Here is an 18,121-nt window from a genome sequence, read left to right as displayed (position 1 = left end):
AAGAAAAAAAATTCTTGACTACGTGTTAAACGGACGATTAACGTAATCTGGGATTAGCGTGAATACGTGTACCTGACTTATGTATATTTCTGCACATGTATACGTATACGTATATTGAACGAGGCAGAAAACACGCCTACTGCGAGTCCGGGGCACCAACGAATACGGGAATTAAACGTTTCCTCGCTCAACAGGTACAAACATCCTACACAAAGTCCGACCGAAGCATTATTCGCGTATTTTGTGATAACAAAGAGGTGAAAAAGAATTTTATTTTTACTTTTTTTTTTTTTTTCCTTGCTCACTTCTCGTTCGTTTTGTTCCGGAGTTGAATTTTTTCCTTTTCCCTCGTACCGCGGCAGCTGTCCTTTTCCGTACACGGTGTAGACGTACGTAGAAAAAAGTGGTAGAAAATTTTTATCGACGAGGAAAAAATACGAACTGGAGAGGATAAATAAACTAACGATATCCTGAATTTTTTTTTTCTTTTTCCTCATTCACCTAACCATGTGCCAGATATTAAAATCTCGCTGAACTGCAGACTCGACGTGCTGGTATTATAGAAAAGAAATCAAGCCGAAGTTTATAATTTTAACGTAAGGTTTTAATGACGGGAAACTGTCGTTATTTTGGAATTTTATGATTACTTAAAATTTAGTAAAGTGTTGACTCTCGCTTGCCACACTTTTTTACAATCACGTACTTGACAGACTGGGATGTTTTACACCTCAGCGACAAAGATTGTTACAAAAAATAAACTATTGAACATTTTTAATTGAATGTTTTTTTTTTTTTTTTTCAGAGTATATCTAAAGTTTGCTTCAAAGGATCATGTAGTTAATATAGTCAAAAATTACATTTAAGTAGTAATTTTCATAATTTTTCTATCTTTCAATATAAAGGGCTTCAATTTTAGCTGAGCCGTTTAGGCACTTAAAACCCGTGTTACAATACTGAGATTTTGCAAATTTAACTGTTTCAGGTCGCAAAGGTGCAAAATAGTAATATTTGTTTCAACGTTTCGACACGTTAACGTTACTTACTTCAGCCTTGTGAAAAGAACCGATTTATACAACAAGCCTCAGCGTTTGAACGAGGCTTGCCGTACGTGGCGGGATTCCGCATTACCTTATACGATTCCGCGTGCTAGTAATCCAGTTTTCTCCGCAATTTTCCCCTTCGCGCACTTAGAACCGCGATACACACCGCGAGCGGCCTTCTCAGATGTAGTCGTAAAAAAAAAAGCCACGGAATCGCAGACTCGACGTTTTATATCTCGTCGTTATTTTTTTTTTTGCCTGCGTGTTGCGTGCCTACTTTTCTTCTCCTTGCTTCTTCTTTTATGTTGTTATAAGTATATTACTCGCTGAATCAGTATTGATGTATGTAGTCAATTTTACAAAGTAAGATTCAATTTTCAGGCATGTATATGGAAATAGGCACAGCATTTTCTTCGATCGAGCACTCTCGTGTGTAGGTTTTTCTCTTCAATCTCTCTCCATAACGCCATACGTATCTAAAAATGATTTGAGGTGCTTCTTTTCCCTCAAAACTTATGTCACTGAATATTTATTTTCAACTTACGAATCGTAAAAATTTACGATATTCATTCGCGGTGAAAGAATTTAAAGTGAAAAAAAAATTTGAATTCAAATGTTGATTATACACTGTTTATTTTTCTTGTAAATGTCAATCGAATTTTTACCGTATACAGTAATACGTCGATCGTTACAACAGAGATCGATCTTGAATGATTTCAAAAATCAAAAACGAAATCCTGTCTCATTGTTGGATCCTTTTTCATTTCCGGTTGATTGTGTATACCCGTCGTCTGTGCCTCAAGGTGCGGGGGGTGCCAGGCATGTAATTTAGTGGGAAAAGACGCCCGAAGGCCTTCGTTAGCGTTTCTCCGTCTAGGGAGAATTCTAAACAGACGTGTAGGGTGGTTGTGCACTCGAGGCTGCGTTAATTCGGGATTAACTAGTCTGCGGATCGCAGGCTGGATACGGATAAAAAAACTCGCCAGGTGGGGCTCGAAATCCCGAAAGACCAAAAAGTTAACTGATCGAAAAGCCGAAATTTTTCGAGAAACGAATTTTTAAATAACGAATGATCAATTTTCGATAAATCATTCGGTAGAATAACTATTTTCTCAAAAGTTCATTTAACCGGACGCCTTTCTTTATCTGAAAAGGTATTTTCAGTACAGTCGGCATTCCGAATGAACCAAGCACAGAGTGTGAAGATATTGAAAAATGAAAGTTCCGAGATTAAAAATTGAGAGCGGCTGCTCCTTCGAACAGCCCAAAAACGAAAACAATTATTTGTCGTGAATCAAAGTTCAGAAGGAGCAAAATCTCGATCCCCAAAATGTGGAAGTACGAGAATCTCGAAAGGACGAAATACCGAATCTCCTGAGAAATCGGAATTTGTGAAATTCGTCAACTCGATGCTAGTTTTGTCAGGATTATCTCATTGTCCGTCACATCGAAGAAAAAAGAACGCGAAGGAATATCCAACATATTCTTTATTGAAAAATTTGGATTCGTAAATTTTCGAAAAAGGCACGAGTCCGACATTTAAAAATTGGACTTTCCGTAAAAATTGATTTACACAGTTTTGCCTTTTCAATTTTTATTTTTCTACAAGACAACGTTTCGTATTTACCATCCTATTACGTTTTCAACCATCGATAATTTGACTTTCGGAATTTCGTCCCGTCGACTTTTTGCTCCTTCGGATTTTTCTACCCCACCCGATTCCGGTGCGTGTTTCGCAAGACAAGAAGTCGGCAAAGAAATTCGGATAACTGGGAATGAGATAAGCGCAAAGAGAGAGAGAGAGAGAGAGAGAGAGAGAGAAAGAGAGAGAGAGGGATGCGAAAGGAATCGAAGGGAAAGGCGTATCGTTCCAGCGTGGAAACGGGACGCGACTGAGGGCCGAGGGAACGCATTCAATTTGCGCAGGTGTTCTCGTCGCAACCTCAATATTTAAAAGAGCCATTTCCCAAACGATCGCGTAAATTTCCTTTTATTATATCGATCCTGTTTAGTCACAGTCCTCGATCCGCCTGCGTCTCCGCGACTCGGCCGTAAAACGTTATTTTCCAAGACACCAGCGGGGCAGGTACCTTGATGGAATCGAGGGTGTCTTTAACCATCGGTCCCGGAGAGAGTATCTCACGCCTAAAAACATAACCCGACTCATTCACTACTCACTCAGATTTTCAATTTCCTCAAAAATGTCGCCTCATTTTTATACTTTTATGCACACGAATTCGATTCGAAAAAGCTTCAAGCGTCAGCTTGCGTTACGTACGTACACGGAGTACTGATCGTTTGATCATTTTCTGCTTTTTAATAGTCCCCCCCCCCCCCCTCTTTATCGCTCCTTCTTTTCGAAAGATCACAACAACAGATAATTCATCATGCTTGTGAAATAAATTTATTCACGGATGCAGAGTAATTTCGACAGGGCAACCGATCGTTTCGACGAATCTCGCATACACGCCGCGCCGGTTGCGTGCAGGGTTTTCAATTGATAAACCGACGGTCCAATGAAATTGTGGAGTGTTTGAATTCATCCGCGCACTTGATCGAGCGCTCGATTCGTTTCACTCAATTTTAGCCCGCCTTGTTGTCTGACCATTTCCGCCCCCCACCCCTCCGATGCTAATTAACGCGGATGTATCGAGTTGCCCTCGGTATGTATATTCGAGGTTTCGACTGATTGTAATTCGCGGTTTGTTATTATTCCCTGTGAAATTTATTGGGATACTCTGTTTTCTCCGCATTGTCAGCGATTTGAGGGAATCGGTATGTCGCGAATACTGATTATTTTTCACGTTGATAATTTACAGTAATTTTTTTCCTACTGTTGTTGCATAAATTTTGTCGGTTTTTGGGAAGTTCGCGACTGATATATATTCGATGTTCGATTCTCTTAATTCCAGTTTTTGGCAAAACTGGTCCGTTGTCTCGCAATGTTGAGGAAACACCGCCAGTTCAATTTGACTTTAAAAGACACTGTCATATATCTTCAGGAAATATGCCATTTCAACTTCGGTGTGAGGATTGGTAGAAAAAAAATTGAGTATGTAAAATTTTTTCTTCATTAACATGACTTTGAGAATGGTTGGAAAAAGATGTATCTTTATTTTATAAATAATGCTGGTCATGAGAATGTAGTTTTTGGTGTTCAAACGTTGAAAATGAAGAATGAATTTTTTGAAACTTGTACGATTTGTAATATAGACGAGATAAAAAATTGATGCTTGCATCTTGCGGTTATCTTTTTTACTTTTCATAATCTTTGATAGTATCAGAAAATTATTAATGCTTTCGGTTGAAAATCGCTTTTTCTAACTTCACCGAATCTTTACGTTATCGAAATTTTAGAATCCGGAAAACAGGTTTTTAGAAAAACGTCGGTCTACTCGATGAACTCCCGCGATAATCTCGGAAACAGCTCGTTGAAAAAATTTTAAACTTGCAAGATTTTACAATCAAATGACGAATATGGAAAATTGTCATGTCCCGTTCAATTTGAACTTCCGGTTTCACCGGAAATAAGTCGATTTTCAATGTTTCACTAACAAACCTGTACTTTTTCCTTTTTATTACTTTTTATAAATGAACGATTACGGTTTTCTCAGTTTTTATATATATAAATATTTTTAAAAAATGTATATAGTTTTTGTTTTTCATGAATTTTTTTCACACCTCTTTTTCTTTCGGCTGCCATTTTTGCTCGACCGTTTTCGAGATCGCGAATGTTTGTCGTACAAACGGTCAGGCTCTTCTCTTTTCACGTTGATGTAAAAACTGTTTGTCCGTTTTGTTGGCGATGCAATGATCATTTCCGCGCAAACGCAACGGGCAATGACTTTTCTTACAAGCACAGAATATCGCGACTCAAGAGCTTGGAATTAAACGTTGAAACGGCGTCGAGGTCGATGGAGAGCAGATATTTTAATGGAAGTTTGAACTTGAGATATTTTGTTGGACGCGTTCCGAGGGAGGGACGAAGGTGGAGGGGCCCTACCTCGCTCGTCGAACCGTTCATAATGAGATGTTAATGGAGAAACCGTAAAAAAGTTGAACGTCACGTCACGGTATCGACAGCTCGACTCTCCAAGTATACGTCGCGTCGGTACCTTATACCTATCTATGCGCCCCTCTCCGATAGGCGGAGATTCCTCTTCGTAACCATCGCCGTCGCCTTGTATATAAACATGTGCGCATGTATTGTACAAGTATAGTTATGTAGGTGAGCCTAAATTATGTACACCAATAATCTAGTTTGCTCTTTTCAGACGTCAGAAAAATGTCCCGTCGTATACGAGGAACTCCCTACTTCTCCTTCTCTTCCTCATCCTCCCCCGTCACTTCTTCTTCAATTTTTTTTTCTTCCTTTCTTTGCTCCTTTTTCTTCTCTCCACGACAGCTTTTCCTATATTATAACCGTACCGTATTTTTTAATGCAATTTTTCGCCAAGGCACGATGGCTCTTGTTGTTTTTCTGTACTGCGAGGTGAAAACCACTTCGTCGATGACGGTGTTGAGGGTTTATTGAATCTTTCGTTATAACAAGAAAGTAATAATAACGATGTTATCCTCCACCACCGTCGACTCTCGTGCACTGGATCTCTTCCTCAACGCTTCAACAATATCGCGAACGCAATATTGCCGTTTTTAGTCTTCCTGGGGGATGAATTTCTGCGGTGTCAGTTGGAGTAATAGAAACTTGATCATTTGATGGGTATCGGAATGTATTATATTTATGTGATTCTCGTTGCTGGACAAGATGGGAAATTATTAGGCGCCGAGGTTTGGGAATCTCGTTGCGCAGAACAGGGTGCTTAAATGTCAGAGAAATATGGCTAACCGAGAGGAATTTGGGCACGCGTTCTGGAATTTTTTTATTTTCTTCCTCACTGGTCTACGATTCTTCGATATGTAGAAAAATACTCTCCACGAGACAATTTAGGGGGTTGGTGCAAAAAGGGTGTAAGTGACGGAAAATATGGTTTTTGGGGGAATTTTAAGAATCGATGAATTAACGTTGAGCACTGTGTAAAATTTATGAAAAATATAAACAAGTACTACAAACAGTTAATACTCTGAGATTGATGTTTCCACCTTCCATGTTTCGAAAGAATGGCTGATCCCAATTTTTCGTTAGTTTCTTAAAATTTGAGCGTTTATCGATATATTCGGTGATTGGGTTTAAGCAAAATTGTACTTAAAAACAAATTTGACTGTTTTGCATGGAAAATGTGAGTTTGTTAGTAAAGTTAGATTGAAACGAGTCCTGGAAAAATGTCTATTTTCGTCTGAAAAACCGGTAAATGTCAGATAATTTGTTACGTCATTGACGCCAGAAACGCTGGCAGAAATAGGTATATCCATTAGCTGCGTCTCGCAGTTTCGCCTCACGGCGCCATCCTAATCCAAATCTTTCGATCCCGCAGCAGTCTTTCTAGGTATGAGTGGAGGTAGATCGAGTTTAACGCGTGCCACAAAATCAAACGCCCGCAGGATAAAACCATTACCATCTCCTCCGATTCCCCGGATCGTTGGTACCTATATATGTATGTACGTATATATATATCTATGTATAACCAAGAACCACCGACCATGGTAGTCGTCCCATCGTTGTCCCGATCGGAGGGGGGGGGGGGGTAAAAAAATCCTATCACTGCCAGCAGTTCGATTCCAATGAATTTCTCCCCTCGTCCAACTAGCCTTGGATGTGGGAAGGGGGGAAACCAACAGAAAAAAAAAAGATGAGACGGAGGAAAGGAGGAGACGGAATGGAAGACACGGAGACGACGAACGAGAGATGGAATAAAGGCTGGGGTCGGTATATTCTGCAGCCTATAATATGCCTCCCTCGTTTCTACGTAACTAGCTATTTATACGTATATATATATACGAGATACAGGGTGGCAAGTGGCGGATGTGTGTGTGTGTGTGTGAGAATGGAGGGTGAGCCTCTGCTGACGCTCGACTATCTGTTTTGCATTCTGCGAACGGGTGGCAAATGGGTGGCGAACGAAGCGACCTGGAGCTGGTCTCGAGTTCGGTAGGTAGGTTGGTTGGGTGGTTGGATGGTTGGTTGGTTGGCAGGCTCCGGGGGTGGGGCAGATAACGGATACGCGAATGCAAATTACAGTTAACCCCATCAGCCTCTTTTTGTTCTCCTGTCCGGACCCGGAGAGGGATGGATCGCTTTTGCTTCGCGTTTTAAAGGCGCGGTTATGTACCTACACTTGGCTCTGCTCTATTCGCGCCACGCTCGAACTGCACTGCGCTCGATACTTAAATACCGATGCGTTTCGAGGATGCGTCGATTTTATGGTAAGGTTGAAAACGTGTCGTAGTAAAAAATTTAGGAACAGTCGATTCGAGCTATGATAAATTTGCTCGGCAGACTACACGGTGAGAAAAAAAATGTCCCAGAAGGTTCAATAAAATTTTTGGGTCGATTTAACCATTTTTTAATGTATGACTAAGTGAAAGAGAAAGTAAACGTAAAAAATTAAACGTTGAAATTACAAAAATTTGTGTTTTATTTATTAACAGAAATGTAACAAATAACACGAATATTAAGTGAATCTGCTGGGAAAAAAAACTACAAAGTAACTAGAATTATACTAGCAGATATATTTTCTGACGATTTTAATGTTTAAACTTTTTAACTTTATAATTTTTTTTTCCTACCAATATTGTTGCTATCATTAGTTTTTGATTATAATTTATAAGCATAAATGGAGTCTTGTTAAAAAAATAGTCGATTAACGAATTACATATTTCATAAATACCCTGTACGACCTGGGTTTTTGACTAAATGAATACATTTTGAAGTTAAATGTTAGTTCGTTGTATATTATTATGCTCCAAGTGTCGATTTGAGTAAACTTTCGGGCAATTGAAGAGTTTGATAAAAAAAAAATCGCATTCAGGTGAACTGTGTAATTTATTTTTTCAAATAGTCGTGAGTTGCGATTTATTAAAATTAGATATGCCATACAGTTTTTACGTTATAAAAAAGAAATCCAAATATTAATATCGAAATGCATCTGGGTCATATTTTTTATCGATCGAAAAGTGGAATTTTCACCAGAGTTTATCTGTCTCAATAATCAGGAATTTAGATTTCCCAACGGTCGCATGACCCAGGTAATTTTTATTCATAAAAAGAAATTAGGTGCTTGGCGTATCGACTGAAATACCAGCGACAGGAGTTCATCACTGTTGATCAAATAGTGGAAAGAAAACGACTCGTTGGAACGAAATACCAGACAGTGTATACGAATTCACTTTACACCAAAGGTTACACCAAAGGTTGGTTGGTCTAGGCCCGCGAATTACCAAAGGTACTTTTTTCTCAGTGTAAGACAAAGGTGAGGGAGGCGGGGTGGGAGGAGTAAAAAAAATAAAAAAAATAAAACGAAAAGCGATCCGGAAGAAGACAGTTTCGCGCGAAGAGAAAAGAGACGAGGGGGGCGCAAAGAAAGAAGTTGCAAACTTGACTCTCGAGTCAAGGAGACGCTTGTACCTACTTACGGAGGGCGGTCTTACGCACATATTTCTTCCATTTGACAACGGCGCGTCTTTATTGGTTTTGAGTGTTTGTCAGTTTGGAGTGAAGACTGTTGCGGGTAATGGTATACAGCATAACTTTTTGCCACCTTTTTTGCCAACCCTGACGTGAAACAAAAGATCCGAATAAGCGACACTCTCCGACCCTCGCGACATTTGTCACGAAAACACGTTTCGTACTATACTTGTAGCGTGTTGTACATACGCAAGTGTATACGTTGGTATGTATCGTACCTACACATCGAAAGCATCGCTCAAAATGTACACGCCGTTTTCTCGTTTATTTTACAGCCATCAGACGACGAGACACTCAAGGAAGATGAGGCTGCCGAGTAGATAAAAAGAGCTCAATGGTTCACGGGGCCCACGATGCCTAACCGACTCGCAGCTGTATTTCTTCTCCACGTTCTGTACGCGCCCATTGGTAAGCATTATCCCAGTTCATCAATTACACCCGGCTTGGGCGAAGTTTGACCTGAAACGACGAAGCGAGAGTGTTCCTATCCCCGGAATATCCAGTCAGCGGCATCACATCTCGCGCGTTAAAGTTCCGCGGGTCCATTCGCCTAGATACGGCAGAGAATACGTACGATATTGTAACGTCATCGGCAGAGACAGCTTCGGCGAAACATGCCAGATGCCTGCGTCTCAACTGGCCTGACCAACTTCTGCATTCGATGTTTGTCCGCTCGTTCGAGCCAGTGTATTCGTCACGGGGTTAATGTCTCTTAGGGTGAACAGAATTTCACCCTCTTATCTGTTTCACCGAAGTCTCATAGTCGGTTAAACTGTTGCGACTCGGATGTTCGTCTTCTCTCGAGTTTCTTGAGCTTACTGGCTATGCGTTTGAACGTTGACGCGAGGCGCCCAGACTGGTTTTTAATAAATTCGAGACCACGTTGTACTAATCAGTGATTGCAATTGACAGGTATTTTACTATATTTACGTAAGCGCGATGGGTTCTCGATGTTTCGATGTTTAACGAGTATCCGAATTCAACAGGAAATTTCATGGAAAATGTACAAGGTGTTTAATTCGTGACGTATTTGCTGTGGATAATTGATGCCGACCTGATATTAGTTCGGATCTAACTGGCCCTAGATTTTTTCAAACACGTGGCATGCGGGCCCCGTTGAAGGACGCAAAGAGGCAAGACGGAGGGTAATTTTCATTCGTATCGGTTCGCCTTTTTCTGGGGGATGAGAGACACTCTCGTCTTCTTTCCATAAAGAGTCTTCAATCATCGTTCCTGCAATTTTCTACCCAGCTCGTCGATGACTGCGGATTTCTCTTTCTCTAAACATCGTAAATCGACGATACACGGTTCTCTGCTCTTTCTCGAGTCACTCGCTGCTTCCGCCACCCAGACGTCGAACCCCGAAGCCTTTGGGCCCTCCAAGGCGCCAGTGGGTTCGAACAAAGTGAAAGAAATTATCCTCTACAATCCTACCGTCACGGGATTATGGATTTCATTGTTTGTTTCACGGAGATACGATGTAGGCAACCTGTATATGCCGTCCGTGTATTCGAGGCAACGATTGTTACAGGACGAAGAAAGATGGGACCTGATATCATCATCTATACCTCTATACACAGTTTGACGCGATTCTTTCCTATCTTATCTTGAACACAACGGGAGTTTCCAGGCTAATTGTTACCGGTTATTCGGCGGCGGTTTTCGCGACTCTCTTAGTTTTCTTCATCGCCACATCCTCCTTCATTCCTCTACCCATACATATTATATACATGTATATATATATATATATATACTCCGCGGAAAATGCGATAATTTACTTGACTTCTTCGCGGATTTGTAACTAACTTTCTTCAATGGTAAGGCAAGGTAATAATCGGATGAAATCCCCCAACGGTGATGCGGAATTCAATCTTTTCTCTTGGCTGTCGTTCCTTTTTTCATTATTTTTATTCTTATACACTTATGATTATTATTATTATTATTATTATTATTGTTATTGTTATTATTGTTATTCTTTTTTCTTCCCGTAATTTCTTTACTTTCTCGGTTTCCTCTTTTCTTTCTCCTGTCTCTTTACGAATTCCGTCCGTTCCCTTTGTTCATCGGATAGGTGTCTCAATTCGTACACAATGTGCCTAACATTGTTTCATTTTCCTCTTAATCAACTCTCCAGTAGATACACGTATTTTCCACCTTTGTTATTATTTTGCCTTCGCGTCCCCTGTTTTTTACGTCCTCCTTTCTTCCCCGTTCATATATATATATTCAATTTGCATAAAATTACCGGACACGGAAAGAGGCGAGGGGGAACTTTCCGGTATTGGATCCTGGCGGGGCGTCTAAATGAATCTTACTTTTTGTTTCTAAAATGGAAAAGGACTCTCAGAGGAGGCTCGAGTTATCCGATAGGTTCGTTATATTCTCGAATCTAACGATCGGTAGCCGGCACGTCACTTGTCAGCCGTCGACCTCTTAGGCTTACATCGACTGCAGCAACGGTGTGCATCAGGCCTCGAGGGCACCTGGCGTCTCATCAAGGAACAAGCAAGGCCGCATAGCGGTGGATATGCAATGTGTTGCGTTCACGCGCGTAGTTCCCCACGCATATATATCAATTTTCGCGGTTCAGATCGATTTGTCAAGTGCACCCAGAGGCCCGATTCCCGTCTAGGTACATAAATGTATGCATGCTGCGTGACGCATAGACGGCGATACGCTAATTAGAGTACTTGCATGTAATCAAACAGGCACATTGTGTTTACATGCGCATTATATACATCTATGTACATATGTGTACACACACACACACACATATATATATATATATTTATATACCATATATATGTATATCGTATATAAATACCTGCCGCGCCTCGTTAGGTTAATTAAAACTTGAGACGGCGGGACTGATATCAAATGTAAAATAAAAGGAAACGGAAATACTTGGAAAATATACCTCGAGGCTTTAATCAATCCCTCTTGTTTACAAGTCTTTGTTTAACTTCAGTTACACCGGATTACTCGTTCCGCGAAGGGATTACCAAATGAATTAAATTGAACAAGGTCAAGTAGAAATGCTCGATCAACTGTTTCTTGGTAAAAGTAATCATCTTTCTACCGATGTGTATTGTTTTAAGAGAAGGTGATAGGCGCGAGTGAACATTTTGCTGGATGGACAGTTATTGATACTATTATTATTATTATTAATTAACATCGTAGCTTCTGCAAACTGTATGTAAGCGCTGATTGATATTAATCGCTGATTAGGTAATTTCGTGGATTACGGTATACAGGCGAGAAGACGGTACAAGATGAATTTATTGGAGACACTATAACGCGAGCCCTTCGATTCCTTTTTTTATTTCTCTAGTAACGTAACACGGCAAATTATGTTGAAAATTTCTTTGATATAACGTCGTTTTTTTTCACAACCCATGAAAATAGAACAAAGAATACGGAAAAAAGGATTGAGGATAAAAAAGAAACACCATTTACTCGGTATACTTTACTTTTCTATCAAGAAGTCGACGCCGCAGGTTACAGTGTAATTCTGAACCGATGCGACGAGTTATAAAAAACGATAAAAAAAAAAAAATAAATAAAATTATCTGTCATTGCTTTTATTTCTTTACTGGAGAGAACAGATCTAATCTATTCTTCAGTCGCGGTAGAACGGCGTTGAGAATTTATCAACCGGCGTGGTGCAATGTGCATTAAAACCGAGTTCGCGGATGGTTGATACCGGGCGGTTCGTTCTCGCTTCGGAATAAAACGAAACGAAACTAAACGAAACGGAGCTTGGCTCGCAAAAGCCGAGGAACGAAGGTGCAGACGTGGGGTGGTTGTGCCGCGGTTTTAACGGGGGTGGTATTTACTCCGCAGGGTGAGACTTACTTACTTATTATAGTCGAGAGCTGAGAACCCGAGGTAGTACCCGTGGAAGAGCGTCGCTATAGGTATATATTGTCTATACCTGCCATATTCGTCGACTGCCAGGCGTTATATCGGTCTCGAAATAGCGACGGACGCGAAAGGTAAGACGAGAAAGAAGCAGAGAGCGGGAAATTATGTCCTGCACGAACAACTCGCTCGCTCCAAGTTCACCCGATTTCAAGCGACGCTCGAATCCCTCGCTCTCGTAAAAATATACACCCAATATAGATCTGCTGGGAGTAGATACAGCTGGAGAAGAAGCGCGTGAACCTGCGGCAGACAGCAGAGCTTATACAATCATGCTTGTTGTCCCCGGAAGGCAATGCCCGAGATGTCTGCCGTGCAACGTGACACCCGCAGGAGTTTTATAAATAACCCCTGAGCAGGAGAGACCAGTTCCAAGATTCAAGGGAAAATATTTTTTGGTAGAGGGGAAGGAAAGGTGAGGGAAGGGAAATCGGGAAAGCAGATTAGTTAAAAGAGTTATGCGTACAGATCCCGTTACCGACATTTTACCCGCTTCGCAGCTCAGACACGAACCATTTCGACTTTACCGATCATCGGAAAAAAGGGTTTGTGCCTGAGTTGCGAAGTAGCTGAAATGTCGATAAAATGACGGTATCGGGATCTGTACGCAGAACTCTCCTTACTACTCTACTCGGGAAGCCACCTCCGAAATCCCAAAGAGGATCAATGGAACCGTGTTGCCTCTAGACACTCAGCTCTGCATACTCATAGCTCTGTAGCTATGCCGGCACATGTGGAACGCACGCCGTGTTTACCGGAGAGGGGTGGTGGTGGTTTCCGCTTTGGCTTTGACTCAGACGGCTTTGAATTCAACTCTATGTTACAACCCAAGCTCGCGTCTGCAGTCCCAGCCGACTTTGACTACTCCAGGTTCCCTTTTGCCCCACTGTCTCGCATCAACTTTTGTCGGGCAGTGCACGTACGTACGTTTCCTGATACCGCTGTAGCGCACCAAAGCGCACCCTTCATGTCGATAGTGCTATTATAAAATTTCACGATGCACGGAATACCTACGTAGATTCTGCGATACCCTATATCTTTAGCCAATCTTACGTTAGTCGGGTTTTACGGAAATTCTTTTTAGAGGACGACTAGATTTTCGGTTCAATTGGAGGAGGAGAAGGAAAATATGTCCCTCGATTCAAGCGGAAACGGCATGTCAGCTCTGAAGAGGTCAATGCGACACGAAGTCAGATTGGACTAACGGTGTACATTCAACCCTACGACAACAAATTGGTTTCGCCGTATAACGGAACCTTGTACTGCCCATGAAACAGTTACTTGACTTGTGGTTTTTAATCTTCGAGCAGTAAATATCAAGGGAAACATGTTGAAAATCTCCGGAAGTAATGGTACTTACTCATTGTCAGTTTCTGGGGCATAATGGGTCCCTCAAAGGAATCCTTATAAGCATGTATCTCGGAAACTAGTGATTTTTGGGACTTGTGTCCATGAGAACTGTTGATTGGGAGGACATGTACTGTAACATACTGAAAATCCAGCCAATTTCCATAAGGATTCCGCGGGGTCCTTCCTAGTTACATGCATCGATTCGATCGCGAAAGAATGCTCCGAATCAAATACAATACGTATCAGACGAACGGGCCAATCGATGATAAAAAACGATACGTCTTATACCCTCGGCACGCGGACGGTTGATAATGAGGTGTAAGCCGAGGACGTCAGGGAGCAGCAGAGGGGCCGGAATGCCTCTTCGAGTGACCGTAGGTGTCGGTGAGATGAGAGTAATGTGGCATTCGGGTCCGGGGTTTGGGGCGAGGAGGAAATGACGTACGTAATGCAATATGTGGGGTGTCGTCTGTCGTCAGCGTCGCGACGGAACGGAACGGAACAGAACGGAACGGAACAGAACAGAAACGGGAGAACCTGCGTTCCGTTGATAACGACCAGCGCCGTTCATATTTTACGAGATGCTCATCAATAATTCATGCCGTGAATAATGTAGACCTGTTTCACGTTACTTTATATTATCTCGGTGTGTGCATGAGCGCACCCTCGACGTCTCTTGCTGCATGTATCATCGCTCACATTCGCGTGCCTGCCAATATTCAGCGACGGCTGATATTCCCGGTTCGAATGGGTTTAACGATGTCCCCAGGATTCGTTTCGGTGCATGAAATTCTCGTTTTATCTTACTTCTGTCTTACTTCTCATCGAATTCCGAAAAATCAAACTTTCTCGCATCTCCTCTACATCGTGGCCACATGCCTGGAAAACTTTAAATTTAAAAGGGGGCATTGATTTACTCTGCAATTGTCAGGGGATTTTTAATTTGGACGTGGAAAAAATGATTTTTCGAGGTAACAAGTTTACTCTTTTTCGTCGAGAGAACTGATTTTTTTGTACGTTATATATTTTTCTTCAATTAGAATTGTATTTGAACCGAATATAGAGTTAATAAGCCGAACGATTTAGGTTTTAGTAACTTACTGGAACTGGGAAAATTTCAAGGAAAACTGTCATGGAGTGAATCTTATACCCTATAGTCATTGTTGTTGTTGTTTTTTTTTTTTTGCGATGAAAATTTGCAACACCACGTGACGATTTCACGATTCTGCGTTTCGCGTTCGCCTTTCGAAGGCCTATTTCATCCCCCTCAACCCCCGTCACGCCGATTGCATGGGTATAGCTGTATAATAGGTATAACGGATCGGGGGTTGCACGCGGTGGGAAATTTTGTCAGATTCTACGGTAAGTCCGGACAATTTTACTGTTATCGCAACCGAACACGGCCACCCTGATAGCTACGCACACGAACGCAACGCCACTTTTCGGATATCGGTGAGGCTCACTTTCACACGTGTATTGTCATCATTTCGCCTATAATACAGCAACGTCAGCGAGAAAATTTCTTATATATATATATATATTCCTATGGTATATAGGTATAATATAACGCGCAGGTGCGTATCCGTTTGAAAATCTACGCCTGATTTACCAACCTTTTAAACTCTGATAATTTCACTTTTTTCACAGAAATGTCAGATACCTATCTACCTAAGTACCGTGTGTAAAAAAAAAGACGACAAAAAATGTACTTGACAGGAAATAATTTTTCACGCTTTTCGTTGTCTTTTTTTTTTTCATTTTCAATCCAATAAATATGATTCTGGGACGTATTACATAGTTTTTGCGATCATTTTGATTCTCTCTGATAAAAGGATAACCGATTTACCCGTAACAGATACGTTTTTTTAATTTTTTTATCAAAGATAAAACTTGTATTGCTGTACGTGACAATCTTGACGTGGAGAAAATCGCTAGAACAAAGAAAGACGGTCGGTTATTATAGGCGGAGAAGTTTGTGCCATACAATATACTGGAGGAGTCGGAAAATACGGTCGTGTGTAAGAACTTGGTACAATAGTAGATGATGACGGATAAGATACGTACGTAAGACGCGGTGAACAAGACTTGGATACACGGGTTGAAAACTTAACGGTAGATATAACTTATTCGAACAATAAACGATCCTTGTATTTACACTTGTGTGTGTGTGTGTGTGTGTGTACGTACAAAGTTTGACGAGAGTTTTTCTCTTTGTGTGCGTCTGTGGGCGTAAGTTCGCACTTGTGTAACTAAACGCTTGTACGTATAATCAGTGAAGAAGAAAAAAAAAATAAAAATACGCGCTGACAACTAAGAACGAGACGAACTCGATGGATGCATTTAAACTGCATTTACAACGATGTGTTTTTTTTTTTTTTTCACACTGTGTGAGTGTTTTACCGAAGAATAATATTCACGTCAATGAATCGCGTGTACAGAAATCGGTTATGATGTGTATAATGTCGCAAGTATTTTCGCGTTAGAGTGATTTTTTTCAAAGGATCTGTAACTCAGCCAACTTCTGTTAAGGGATTTTATAAAATTGGATTTTTTTAAAATTTCATTCTCGTAATTTAAATATATTCAAGCATGTACGCGGAAAGTTTCACGTCGATCCGACAAATATTCTCGAAGTTACGCGAACATTTGCAAAGACGCCCTAGCGGCGTTTCAAAGTGCTTTTGAAACTTTGAACGCGTTTTTCTCAAAACTATGTTTTCGAAGTCGGTGAGCAAGATTTCTCGGAAACGGCTAAGCCGATAAGTCTAAAATTTTTACACGAGCTTTATGAATGTATTTTTCAGTCCTTGATCGAAGCTTTCTTCCCGCCGATAAATATTTTCGATTTTATGAACAAATTAAGGCGAAAATTTTTATGGAAACGCGAATTTTTTTTTTACCACGCCGTCGTAGGTACTGTTGAAAATTAATATTTCGCTTATTCCTTTGATTAAAGACCAGACAATACCTTGTATTAATTAAATCTTTTTTCATTTTTCATTTCGGATGATCCAGTCCAGAGATATCTTGCTCACCGCAAGACACCTTTTTTTAGTAGTCCTCCCGGATATCGGCCGTAGAGCAGCTTTGAAAATCATTATTTAAACGAAATGAAATGACGAATGAATGGCGATGTAAAATCCCGAGAGAGGAAGTGTATCGTGCACTGACGGCCGGGATTTCCGAGAGGAGAACGTGGGCCAGGAGTTAATGTGGCTGCGGAATCACAGCGAAGACCAGTGTTTACTCATATCCAATCAACGCGAAAATCCGGGACTCCCTCGATTCGAGCTTTTTTGCTTTTCGACCTTTCGATCTCTTTCACTGCAGCTGAAAGCGAGCCGCGACGGAAATCGATTGAAAATTTCGCACGATGCTCGTCATGCCGAAGGATCAGGAGGGGTTTGTTTTTGGCGAAATTCCCGCTGTCCCGCTGGCTGATTCCCCCGCGGGCCAAACCGTCTCCCTGTTTCGACGTCTCTTTTTATGTGTGTGGGTACATCGTGTAAAACGCGACCCCACCTATCGGTTCTCTTCTCTCTCTCTCTCTCTCTCTCTCTCTCTCTCTCTCTCTCTCTCTCTCTCTCTCTCTCTCTCTCTCTACTCTACTTTCTCCTTCAAAAGCTACGAGGGTTCTTTTCGCCCCTTTGCGTCGACCATGATACTGTTAAACTTTAAGGATCAGAAGGCCTTTGATTCTATCCTTGTGCGGAGAATATTTGTGGGCGGGTCAAATATTAGCCTGTATTGTAGCGATTCCGTCTCGTTTTTGCTACTTTAAATACTGAATATTCGTTTCCATTTTTTATACCAGACTTCAATATTATACATGGAACGAATTCGTTTTGACTCTACTTATGGGTTTAACGATTTGTTCAATATTCAAAATTATTATCTACCGTTGTACGATGTCAAAACCTCGAGTTTATTTATCCTAATCGTGGATGTGACGAACTTTGGAAAAGTGTAAAGTAGCGGGCGATTATGTTTAAAGCCGTCGCAAAACTTAATATACGCCGAAGAAGCTTCAAGTTTTCGGTGTAGGTAAAATTACCACTTTGTACCGACGTAGTGTGCAGATAGTGGAGGTTACGGCGGGGGAAACTTTGGGAAAAGTTTTCATCCGACCAAGACTGTTCCAGTATCTATGAGTAAATAATTATAAGTATGATAAAATTAGGCAAGTTGTTGATGATGGTATCAAAGTGAAAGATTATAACTGGACCTA

The 18,121-nt window shown here is 41.0% G+C and overlaps 1 protein-coding gene across 1 annotated transcript in view; it reads left to right on the top strand.

Annotated features, from left to right (window-relative positions):
* Positions 1 to 18,121, top strand: part of LOC107223129 (lachesin-like) — a 113,344-nt gene that overhangs the window by 60,909 nt on the left and 34,314 nt on the right. Inside the window, exon 3 of the mRNA XM_046745631.1 lies at positions 8,898 to 9,030. Within this exon, the coding sequence (XP_046601587.1) occupies positions 8,976 to 9,030 (55 nt within the window). The 5' untranslated portion in view covers positions 8,898 to 8,975. The remainder of the gene's footprint in view (positions 1 to 8,897; positions 9,031 to 18,121) is intronic.

The sequence above is a fragment of the Neodiprion lecontei genome, chromosome 7 (assembly GCF_021901455.1).
Source record: "Neodiprion lecontei isolate iyNeoLeco1 chromosome 7, iyNeoLeco1.1, whole genome shotgun sequence".
Taxonomy (NCBI): domain Eukaryota; kingdom Metazoa; phylum Arthropoda; class Insecta; order Hymenoptera; family Diprionidae; genus Neodiprion; species Neodiprion lecontei.
The sequence above is the reverse complement of the archived record's forward strand: the minus strand, read 5'-3'. Positions and strand labels throughout refer to the sequence as shown.